At 40.3% G+C, this 12206-nt stretch overlaps 1 protein-coding gene across 5 annotated transcripts in view; it reads left to right on the plus strand.

The window, feature by feature from the left end:
• The window catches only part of RERE (arginine-glutamic acid dipeptide repeats), a 439014-nt gene that overhangs the window by 318184 nt on the left and 108624 nt on the right, over positions 1-12206 (plus strand). For all 5 annotated transcript variants that reach the window (XM_077763853.1, XM_077763852.1, XM_077763854.1 and 2 more), the window contains 2 exons: positions 1705-1829; positions 3419-3518. In XM_077763853.1, coding sequence (XP_077619979.1) covers positions 1705-1829; positions 3419-3518 — 225 coding nt within the window. The remainder of the gene's footprint in view (positions 1-1704; positions 1830-3418; positions 3519-12206) is intronic.

Here is a 12206-nt window from a genome sequence, read left to right on the forward strand (position 1 = left end):
CCCCCCCCTCCTCCACTCATGTTCGGTCTTTCTTGCTTTCTCTCAAAATAAATAAATTTTAGAAAAACTTTTAAAAAGACCTTTTGATATGAGTATCTGTTGTGTTTTAAATTTTATTTCAGTATGATCACTATGTGTTGAGCAGTGGCACGCAATTAAATGTTATAAAAGTCAATACTAAATTAAAGAAGAGCATCCTTGTTTGGAGAACATCAGCGCTCGATGTGCATTTAGAGGTGCCAGAGACTTCTTGGGAGGCAGACTGGTGTCTGTAGAACACGATCTGCTCATGGTGTGTTTTGCCACAAAATTGTTTTAAAAACTTGAATACAAGCTTTCACATAAAACTTTCTGGACTTTGGAAAAAATCGGAAGATATACAAGTACTGGTTCCCATTCCTGCCTGGCTGCTTTCCGAGGGTGGGGTGGCACCGTCTCCATTTCAGGCGGGTTCCCTTAGTCCCCAATGCCTGATGCCTGCACGCCCAGCGCCAGGGCCACTGCCATGTGTGGCTGTGAGCACTTGAAGTGTGGCTGGTCCACCCTGGGAGGCCGTGTCTGTGCAGTGGGGATACGAGAGAGTTTAAAGTGAACTTTGTAGCTCTCGTCTTATTTGTCTTAGGCAGTGCTGCCTTAGGCACTGCTTCATTTAATTTTTGCCTGGTTTCTGTAGACCCTGGAGCTTTTTAACTGCAGCTCTTGGTTTATAATGTTAGACTGGTATGTCCATGCGCGTCACTTGAGACAACGAGAAGATGCGTAGTTTGCAGGCAGTTGACGTTTTCTAGGCGTCTCCTGGGTGTGGTAGTCGTGGTACCTGCTGCCCCCGGCTCTGCCTCAGCAGTGAGGGTGAGAACGTGCCGGAGCCCTTGCACCTCTGGCCCACGGGGGCCTCAGAGCCTGGCTTGCTGAGCTCTGTTGTGCAAATATTTTAAAACCTTTTTATTTTTATTTTTATTATTTGTTTGTTTGTTTTGCTGAGGTTCCCGTCACTCACAGCGAACTGGTGAGGTCTTATGCGGGTTGTCCCGTCTGCTGCCATGCTTCTGTCAAGGCCCGACAGTTGGGTCGTCTCAGAAAGTTCCTTCCTGCCGCCTCACAAGCTCCGCTCCTCCTGAAGCTGCTATTGGTCCTGATTTCTGTCACCACCATTTAGTCTAACTGTGTTTTTTAATGTTACCTCCAATTTTGTGTCTTTTTTTTTTTGTTTGCCATGAGTACGGTGCAGTTACCAACTCTCTTGAGAGTAGCATTAACTTAGTTCAGCACATGTCCTCAGGTGACATTATTTGTATCGTTATTTGTATCTGTCTCTCTGTAAACGTGGTCCCTGGGAAAGGTGTGTGTTTTCCCCTTCTTTATCAGGGAACTATTATCTCCTGAGGGTTTGTTTTATAATTTCTTTTATTCACACGTGTCTATTTCTGTTTTATTCTTTGGGTCATGCTGACACTGGTTTATTTTGACACTGTTTGCTTCTCCTTAAGTAGCGAGGAAGTCGTCCATTGTGAGATCTTCGGGGGGGGGGGGAAATGATCCTGACACGTGCTACAGGCTGGTTTCAATGACTCACGGTTTTTCTGTTATTTCGGTCCTGTCTAAAGACAGGCTTGGTAAGCTGCGGCATCTGTTCCCGTGGCCTGCCTGTTAAGGCAGTTCTTTAAATTGTGCCTTGACTCTGACTTTTCCATCCCTGTCCTACAGGCCAAACTTCCCGATTTGCAACCGTTCCCTTCTCCGGATGGTGACACTGTGACCCAACATGAGGAACTGGTCTGGATGCCTGGAGTTAATGACTGTGACCTTCTTATGTACTTGAGGGCAGCAAGGTAACAGGACTCCTCCCCACTTTGCCTTCTGAATTAGGCCCTATGAATTGATTTTTCTTATCAGAGAAAATGTTTGCCATGGTAAAGTCACTTTTGTTTCTTAATGTTTGCCCCGCATCAGACTTTAGAACTTCTCAGAAGGGAAACACCATAAGCCACACATGCAATTATCAGCACTTCTAAATACAGCTGAGTAATGAGATCATCAGCCCATCTTAAAATCCCGTTGTAGATTTCTCTACTTGAGGCTGTTCATTGATCCCTGACCTCAACTTGGTGTTTTTGTGACTCATCTACATGAGAACTTACTAACCTACAAATGCCTAAAATGTAAAAGATAAGTTTCACTCTGTCCCTGTACATTATAGTGGGGGCAGAGAGCCCTCCTGCATGTGTGGCAGTTTCTGGGACCCCTCGCAGCATCAGCAGGGCGTGAGCCAAGCAGCAGAGCAGGCCAGTGACTTCATTGAAGCTCTCTTCAGCTGTGCCGTGTAGACGCGAGGCTGCCTTGGTGCAGTTGGCGGCTGCTGAGAATTCTTTTCATCCCCTCTCCCACTTTTAACTCGCCTAAAGGAAGGGAAATGAGCAAATTCAGGGTATTTAATTTTTTTCAAAATATTTTTCTTTTGAAAATATAATCTTTATTTGAAAAGATTGTATTCTAGTCAACGGTTTTTTTAAATGTTTGTTTGTTTACTTATTTATTTAGAGAATCCCAAGCAGACTGTCATTGCAGATCCCAACATGGGGCTCCACCTCATGAACCATGAGATCATGACCTGAGCCGAAATCAAAAGTTGAATGTTTAACCAGCTGAGCCACCCATGCACCCTTCTTGCCAGCTGTGGTGGCAAATAGCTGTAGATTATTCATGCTCTAAACTAAAATCTGAGTACTGGTCAAATGTGGGAAGAAAATGACACAATTGGACCAGAGTAAATATAACATTTCTCTTTCTGTGTGTGTGAAGGGTGTAGAGGTACTTTAAAAATTTTTTTGGTGGGTGCCTGGGTGGCTCAGTTGGTTATCTGACTCTTCATTTTGGCTCAGGTCTTGATCCAGAGTCAAGGGATCAGGCCCTGCATTGGGTTTTGCCCTGAGAGCAGAGACTGCTTAAAATTTTCTCTCTCTCTCTCTCTCTCTCTACCTCTATCCCACTAGCACTCTCTCTCCTGCTTGTACTCTCTCTCAAACAAAAAGATAAAAATAAAAATAAATTAAAAATTTTTTTTTAACATTTATTCATTTTTGAGAGACAGAGACAAAGCATGAGTAGAAGAGGGTCAGAGAGAGAGGGAGACACAGAATCTGAAGCAGGCTCCAGGCTCTGAGCTATCAACACAGAGCCTGATGTGGGGCTCGAACCCACAGACCTGCGAGATCATGACCTGAGCTGAAGTCGGATGCTTAACTGACTGAGCCACTCAGGTGCCCCAAAAATAATTTTTTTTTTAAAGAGAGCAGAAACAGGACTGAGAACTCTGTCTTATCATGCATGTAGTAATGGAATTCGGTCTGAGCTGAAAATGTACTCTGAAAATGGAGGATTGAAATTTCCGTGCTGATGTTTTCCCTTCCTGTCCTCCAAGGAGCATGGCAGCATTCGCAGGAATGTGTGATGGAGGCTCCACAGAGGATGGCTGTGTTGCAGCATCTCGGGATGACACTACCCTCAACGCACTGAACACAGTAAGTCTTGTGAAGTTGCCCTGGGTCGGGGGTCGGGGTCGGGGGTGGGGAGAGGAAGTTGCTTTCCCTTGTGCGGGCTGTGGGGGGTGTGGCGACCATGCAAGCTGGATGAGCCTAGAATCCTGGGAGCAAGTGCTATGGCGTAGCGCTGGGATTGAAAGATGGGTTGTGGTCTCAGCCATGGGCCCCACGACCTTGATCCAGGGATGTGGTGCCTCCAGGTTCATTTCCTCTTCTGCGTCTGTGCCCCAGGATTGTGTTGAGCCTCAAATGAGAGCCCGATACCAGTGGTTGATCTTCCCCGGGATCCCACAAAGCTGACCACTGTACACAGATGATCTTATTTAATCCTCGCAGTCTCCCTCTGAAGTAGGTTTTATTATTATCACCATCGTAGACGTGAGGAAATAACTTGGGAGCGATTCAGTCACAAGCCAGGGCCACACACTCAAGATGTGAATCCAGAGACCATACCTTTTTGCCCTTTTCTCTGTCTCTTAGACCGTGAATTTGAAAGTACATGGAATAGAGACGAAGCCAGCCTTCCTGGAATGAGTATGCTTTTTTATAGATATGGCTTTGGAGCCCTGTAAATATTTCACATGATTATACAACAGAATTCAGTTTTGTTTTTTTTTTTTTACAAATAGTTTATTGTCAAATTAGTTTCCACATAACACTCAGTGCTCATCCCCACAAGTGTCCTCCTCCATGCCCATCCCTCCTCCCCCCCCAGAACTGAGTTTTAAACACAATATCCTTAAAGAAATCTGAAGTAAAATGTAACAAGTGAGCCTAACGGTACTGAGTCGTTTCATGACGTCCTTCAGGATCCCTCCTCCGCCCTTCCTGCAGCGCACACGGTGCAGAACAGAGCGGAACCGCTCTGTAGAGATGATCACTGACACCAGTTTACCTGCTTGACATTGGAATCCATCCGATAGGGAGGTGTAGGAAAATTAATGTGATATCATCAAATCTGATGAAGTAATAATGAATGGTTATGCCTTTCTGATGTATTAGTAAAGCTGTGCATGTTCACAGAGGATATTGAGCTCATAGGCTGAGCAACTCCTGATGATCAACTAAATGTAACGGAAGCACCTTTTTTGTTTTTCATTTTTCTTGAGAGGTCACTATATTTGGAAGGGACATTTGAGATCATCTGTTCCAGTCTCTAAATAGATAAGAATCTAAGGCTCAGGAAAGTCAGATGATGTTGAATGCCAACAATCTGAAAAGTTCAGAACAGAGGTTAGAAAATAACCCAGATTCCCAACTTAGCGAGCTTTCTACTCTACAGCTTGCTTTCAGAGAAGCATGTAGATAGATACAGCTGGTTTTCTTCCTGGTGCAGTTGTTTCCCGAGCACTACATGGTACTGGTGTCTCACGTGTCAGAGGTTAGGTGATCTTGCTGGCTTGGGCCCCATGATAGATGACAGAGCAGTTGCATATGTTTATTTCTTTTCTTTTCTCACCTCTTTCACACTTAGGATTTTGCTTTTTATAAGGAGTCTTTACTCTCAACACATCGTGATAGAGCTAAAAGGGGGCCTTTGAGATTATTTTCTGGATGAGGAAAGGGAGACTCAGATTAGTGGCTGTGATAGGTGTTGTGTTGTGAGTATGAATTCAAAATACCCACGAAGGTGCATTTATTCAAAGTAACTCTTTGATATGAGCTTGTTTTCTGTTTTTTTTTTTAATGTTTATTTATTTATTTTGAGAGAGAGAGAATGTGAGCAGGGGAGGGGTAGAGAGAGAGGGGGAGAGAATCTTTTTTTTTCCTTTTAAACAAATTTCTTTTTAACATCTATTTATTTTTGAGAGAGACAGAGAGAGACACAGTGTGAGTAGGGGAGGGACAGAAAGAGAGGGAGACAGAATCCAAAGCAGGCTCCAGGCTCTGTGCTGAAGAGCCCGATGTGGGCCTCGAACTCACGAACCGCGAGATCATGACCTGAGCTGAAGTCGGACGCTTAACTGACTAAGCCACCCAGGCGCCCCGAGGGGGAGAGAATCTTAAGCAGATATCCACACTGTCAGCACAGAGCCCGATGCCGAGCTCCAACTCACGAACCGTGAGATCATGACCCTGAGCCGAAATCAAGAGTCAGACACTTAACCGATGGAGCCACCCAGGTGCCCCTGTGTGGAGTCTTTTGCATAAAAGCTTTATGAAAAAAATTCCCCTTTCACAACTGTACTGCTCAGTTGAATTTTTAAATAATGAAGATGTTGCCATAGTTAATAAAATGTCTATTTTTGGCACTTTAGTGAATTGATTGGATTTATTCTTTTATTTAACCCCTCTAAGGATTCTGTACAGATTCTACTTCTATACAGAAATAATTTGAGCTTTTTTTGCCCATGGTCCTTTGTAGCAAGTTCCTTCTGAAGTTCTTAAGCTTTGCCAGAGGGCTTTTGGTTTTACGAGTTTTTATTTCTGTGAAACTGCCTTCCCATCATTTGAAATTTTCCTGTCTGGGCGCGTCCAGAATGGCTCAGGTGTCTGGGGTTATGCAATCCCAGTGCCTTTGTCGTTTGTTCATTTTGTGAGGAATGGAGGAGTTTAATGGCTGTTTTAATTTTGCCAGTTAATTGTTGTACTGGCTCACAGAGGTTTAGTTATGGGTGCCTTCTTAATGAAAAGTGAAGCTAGTTGAAAAAGATTATGGGGAGTTAATGTGTATTTCATCTTCCTTGGAGTAATGATGATTTTGAGCTGTGTTAAGTAATAAATTTAAAAGATAAATGCATTGTCATGTGAGAAGTACTTATTTTTTTCTTAGAGTATAGCATAGAGTCAAAACAAGTTTAGGAATTTATCAATTTAGAATAAACCTGTGTCTGTTTCCTATTTCTCAGGACCATACAGAGATTTAAAGTATATGAAATTATACAGTACAGCCACATCATAGTGTGTTTAATGTTTGAGTAGGACTACTGAAATTTAAATACATTTAAATAAATAGTTTGATCTTTAAAACTGCCACCACTAATAGAGCTTCTTGAGCTGTTAATTCCTTGTGACAGTTACATGGAGCCATTTTAAAAATAAGCTCTTCTGCATTTCTCATTTTGACTCAGTTTTTTCCTTCATTATTCACAAATGGGATTTTTAGTGTATAAGTCTTAAAACAACATATTGGGGTATAATTTATATACAGTAAGCTGCTCTGATTTAAGTATATACAGTGTGATGGGTTTTCAGGTGTATATACTGACAGAATTACTGCAGCGATCTAGAGGACTTTTCCAGTACCCCAGAGTTGCTTTGTGTCCTTTCATAAAACCCTTTGCAGCTTCCAGACAAAGACAATCACTGATAGGTTTTCTCTTCTCAAATCATATACTGGCTTGCATTTTCTGCAAATGCAATGTTGTATCGATGGAATAATATCTTAATGTACTCTTTTGGGTCTGGCTTCTTTCCATGTAATAAGTTTGAGATAGATTTATGTTGTTGCATTATCAATATTCTATTCCTTTTTATTGCTGAGTAGTATTCCAGTGTATTGATAGTAACAGTATTTTATCCATTCGTCTGGTGATGGACATTTGTGTTGTTTCCAATCTTTTGGCCGCCATTATGAGTAAAAGTGTTATGAACATTGTTATGCAAGGCTTTGTGTAGATAAACATTTTCCTTTCTCTTGGGTAGATGCCGAGGGGTGAAATGGCAGAGTGTATGTGTGTGGGTAGCTTTTTAAGAAACTGTCAGGGGCACCTGGGTGGCTCAGTTGGTTAAGTGTCTGACTCTTGGTTTCGGCTCAGGTCTTGATCTCACAGTTTCGTGGGTTCAAGCCCCATTTCCGGCTGACACAGAGCCTGCCTGGGATTCCCTCTCTCCTCCTTTTTCTGCCTCTCCCGCACTCACGCTATCTCTGTCTCTCTTAAAAATAAATAAATAAATAATATTAAAAAAAACCAAACTGTCAAACACGTTTCTAACTGGCTGTCCCGCTTTACGTTCCCATTAGCGGTGTGTTAGAATTTCAGTTCTCCAGCGCTCTCCGTAAGACTTCATGTTGTCAGTCTTTTTAATTTTAGCCATTCTAATGAGTACGTAGTGATATCTCATTGAGATTTGTTTGTTTGTTTGCTGTTTTTATTTAGATGAAGGACACAGATTTGATTGAGGCTAAAGATTCTTCATTTGACATTACTAATGATGTCTATTTGTGCCTCATTCATTGAGACTAATTTGAATTTCCTGTTTGTCATATTGAGCATCTTTTCATGTCTTACTGCCCATTTGTATATTGTCTTTTGTGAAATATATTTTGCCCACTTTTAAAAATTGAATTGTTTTTAGGGGCGCCTGGGTGGCTTAGTCGGTTAAGCATCCGACTTTCGCTTAGGTCATGATCTCACGGTTCGTGGGTTCGAGCCCCGCGTCGGGCTCTGTGCTGACTGCCAGCTCAGAGCCGGGAGCCTGTTTCAGTCTGTGACTCCCTCTCTCTCTGACCCTCCCCTGCTCACGCTGTCTCTCTCTCTCTCTAGAAATAAATAAAAACCTTAAAAAAAAAAATTTAAAAAAAAATTGAATTGTTTTTAGTACAGTTATTTAGTGACTGTTTCTCTGTAATGGTGTCTTTCAAAGAGCAAAATGTTGAATTTTGCTAAAGTCCAGTAGGTCATTTCCTTTTGTGAAAGTTTCTTTGATCACCCCATGAATAACAGAGGTTGTTTCTGTGTTTTATTCTTGAGGTTTTAGTTTTTGCCCTCAGGTCAATGATTCGTTTCAAATTAATTTTGTGTGTAACGTGAGGCCCGGGTGCAGGTGCATGCTTGCATGCACAGGTGCCAGTTGTTGCCGTAACCTTTGTTGAAAACAGACTTTTCTCATCGTATTGCCTTGACACCTTTATTGAACATCAACTGCTTCTATATAAAGTTTTTCTTTTTTCTGGATTCTCTTTTGTTTCACTAATGTAATATCTGTCTTTTCACCAGTACTTCAGTATTTTGAGTAATGTAGCTTTATCAGAACTCAGGTAGTATAAGTCTTCGTACTTTATACATGTTTTTAAAGATTGTTTTGGCCATTTTAGGTTATTTGCATTTCCATATCAATTTTATTATTTCTGTATACATTTTATTATTTATTTATATATATTTTATGTTTAAAAATATTTTATATATTTTAAATGTTTATTGTTGAAGTGGGCTCTGCACTGACAGCAGACAGCCCAATGTGGGGCTTGAACTCCTGAACCACAAGATTATGACCTGAACCAAAACCAGATGCCCAACCAACTGAGGTAGCCATGCACCCCTATTTTTTTATTTTGAGTGTTTATTTTTGAGAGAGAGAGAGAACAAATGGGGGAGGGGCAGAGAAGGGGTGGACAGAGGATCCAAAGCAGGCCGATACTGACAACAGGCAGCCCAATGTGGGGCTTGGAATCACTGCGAGATCATGACCTGAGCTGAAGTCAGATGCTCAACTGACTGAACCACCCAGGCACCCCTCCATTTACATTTTGTTTTATTTTGTTTTTTTTAAAGTTTTTATTTATTTTGAGAGGGTGGGGGAAAGAGAGAGGGAGAGAACACTAGCTTAAGCAGGGGAGGAACAGAGAGAGAGAATCCCAAGTAGGCTCTGCAATGTCAGCACAGAGCCTGATGCGGGGCTCGAACTCAAAACTCTTGAGATAGTGACCTGAGCTGAAGTCAAGTCAGACACTTAACTGACTGAGCCATCCATGCACCCCTTTCCATATACATTTTAGAATCAGCTTGGCAGTTTCTATTTTTAAAAAGATTTGCTGGGATTTTCACCGTGATTGCACTGAATCTATGGATCAGTGTAGAATTGACATCAGTATTGAATCTTCAGTCCAGAACATGATACATATCTTCATTTTTTAAAAGTTTTTTAAAAATTTTATTTAAATAATCTCTACACCCAGTGTGGGGCTTGACCTCACGAGACCAGGATCCAGAGTTGCACACTCCTCTGCTGAGCTGCTGGCTGGCACATCTTCATTTTTAAAAGAGGTCTCGTTAAATTTTTTGAGCAAGATTTTGTAGTTTTCAGTGTGCAGGTCTTATACATACTTTGTTAAGTTTATCCCTAAGTAATTACTATTTGAAAATTCTGTTGTTAATAAGATTAGATTTTTAATTTCAATTTCTTTATTTTTTCTGATTGATTGGTTGATTGATGACTTCACCTAGCGTGGGGCTCAAACTTATGACCCAGAGGTCAAGAGTCTCATGCTCCTCCTGCTGAGTCTCCCAGGTGTCCCAATTCCAATTTCTAAATGGTCATTGATAGAATATAAATACAAATAATTTTAGGGGTGCCTGAGCGGCTTAGTCATTTAAGCACCTAACTCTTGGTTTCAGCTCAAGTCATGAACTCATAGTTCGTGAGTTCGAGCCCAGCATCTGGTTCTGTGCTGACAGTGGGGACCCTGCTTGGAATTCTCGCTCTCCCTCTCTTTCTGCCTGGGCCCAACTCGTGCATGCTCATGCTCTCAAAATAAATAAAAATAAACAAACATTAGAAAAAATACCATTTTAATGTGCTGACCTTGTATCTGTTCTTCCTGCTAATTTCTAGAAGCTTCCTGGTTGGTTTCTTACACAGTCATGCCATCTGCAAATAAAGACAGTTTGCCTCTTTCCTTCTGATTTATGTATTTTGGTTTTTATCGTGCTTTATTGCACTGGCTTGGACCTCTAGTACAGTATTGCATAGAAATGATGAGAGTGGACATCTTTTCCTTATTTCTCATCTTAGGGAGTAAACATTTAGTCATTCACTAATAACAGTGCAGTGGGTAGTAGTTGTTTGATCAAAGTTGAAAATACTCTCCTTTGTTATCTAAGTTTGGTTTTTTAATCATGAATGGGCCTTTAATCTTGTCAGATGCTTTTCTCTTTTGTATCTAACAAGATGATCATATGGTTGTTACACTGTGTTTTGTTAATTTGGTGAATTATATTGATTAATTTCAAATTCCTAGGATAAATGCTACTTACTCATTACATACTGTTGGACCCCGTATGCTAATACTTTGTTAAAAACTTTTATGTTTGTGTTCACAAGGGATCTTGAGCTGTAGCCTTCTTTCTTTTGTAAGATCTTTGTCTAGTTTTAATATCAGAGGAATACTGACTTCAAAAAATTAGTTGGAAAAATTTCCTCTTACTCTCTCAGTTTGTAAAGACTTGGGCGTGTGTGTGTGTGTGTGTGTGTGTGTGTGTGTGTTCATTGTTAAATATTTGATAGATTTCACAGTGAAGCCCAGATGGGACTAAATTTTTTTGCATGAAAAGTTTAAAATTATAATAGGCATAGGCCTATTTACATTTTATATTTCTTCATGTGTTGGTCAGTAACCTGATCTGTGATTTTAAACTTTTTGTTCATTTCATCCAGGTTATTAAGTCTATTGGTAAAATGTCAAATTATTATCTTTTTAAAGTCTGTAGGATTTGTAATTTTGACTCTTCTTTCATTCCTAATATTGGTGATCTGTGTTCCCCCAATCAGTATGAATAGAAACTTATAATTTTAGATAGCTAACATTTGGTTTCATTGATTTTTCTCTGTTTTCTATCTCCTTGATCTCCAATCTTATTTTTATTACTGCTTTTCTATTTATTTTGGATTGATTTGATCATTTCCCCCCAGCTTCCAAAAGTGGGATGTTAGGTAACTGATTTTATCACAAATTTTGATTTGCTCTTCTTTCTTTATCATTTTTAAAATATCAAAAAATATTTTTTTGTAATTTCTTTTACCCATGAATTGTTAGAATTGAATTGCTTAATTATCAGGTATTTGAGATCTCTCTTATATGTACTCCCTCTCCCCTCCCCCTGCTTTTTGTTTTGGAATGATACTGATTTTTAATTTAGTTTTGTTGGGGTCTGAGAGTACCCAGTAAGATTTCCATTTTTTGAACTCTATTGAGATTCGTTTCTTGGCTCAGCATGTGGTTTATCTTAGTGAATGTTATGTTCCACGTACACTTGTAACAAATTTATAATTAGCAGTTATTGAGTGCACTGTTATATAATTGTGGGTTTCTTTAAAGTGATGGTTATTATTACTTAGGTCTTCTACGTCTTACTAATTTTTTTTTCCTCTAGTTGTGTTGTCTGAGAGTTGTATTAAAGTTTCCAACTCTGATTGTGGCTTTTTGGGTATTTCCCCTTTTGGTTTTGTTAGCTTTTGCTTCATATATTTGGAAGTTGAATCATTAGGTATGTGAACATTTATAATATTTATCTTTCTCTGCATGTTAACCCTTTTACCTTTTTGGAGTGACTCTCTTTGTGTCCAGTAGTGCTCTTTGTTTTTGACTCCCTCTTGTTTGATTTTAATACAGACCACTCCAGCTTTTTTATGCTAGTTCACGTGATATATCTTCTTCCAGCTTACTACTTTGAACCTTGCCTTTTCTTTGTGTTGAAAGAATGTCTCTTGTTCCTTTAGTTCTTTAGTTGTTTCTTGCTTTTTCTTTTTTCAGTTTATTTACTTTCAAGAGACAGAGAGAGAGAGTGCAAGCAGAGGAGGGGCAGAAAGATAGAAGGAAAAACAGAATCTGAAACGGGCTTCAAGCTCTGAACTGTCAACACAGCCTGACTTGGGGCTCAAACTCCGAACAACGAGATCATGACCTGAGCCGAAGTCAGATGCTTAACCAACTGAGCCACCCAGGCA

The sequence above is a fragment of the Crocuta crocuta genome, unplaced genomic scaffold (assembly GCF_008692635.1).
Source record: "Crocuta crocuta isolate KB4526 unplaced genomic scaffold, BGI_CrCroc_1.0 scaffold13, whole genome shotgun sequence".
NCBI classification, from domain to species: Eukaryota; Metazoa; Chordata; class Mammalia; order Carnivora; family Hyaenidae; genus Crocuta; species Crocuta crocuta.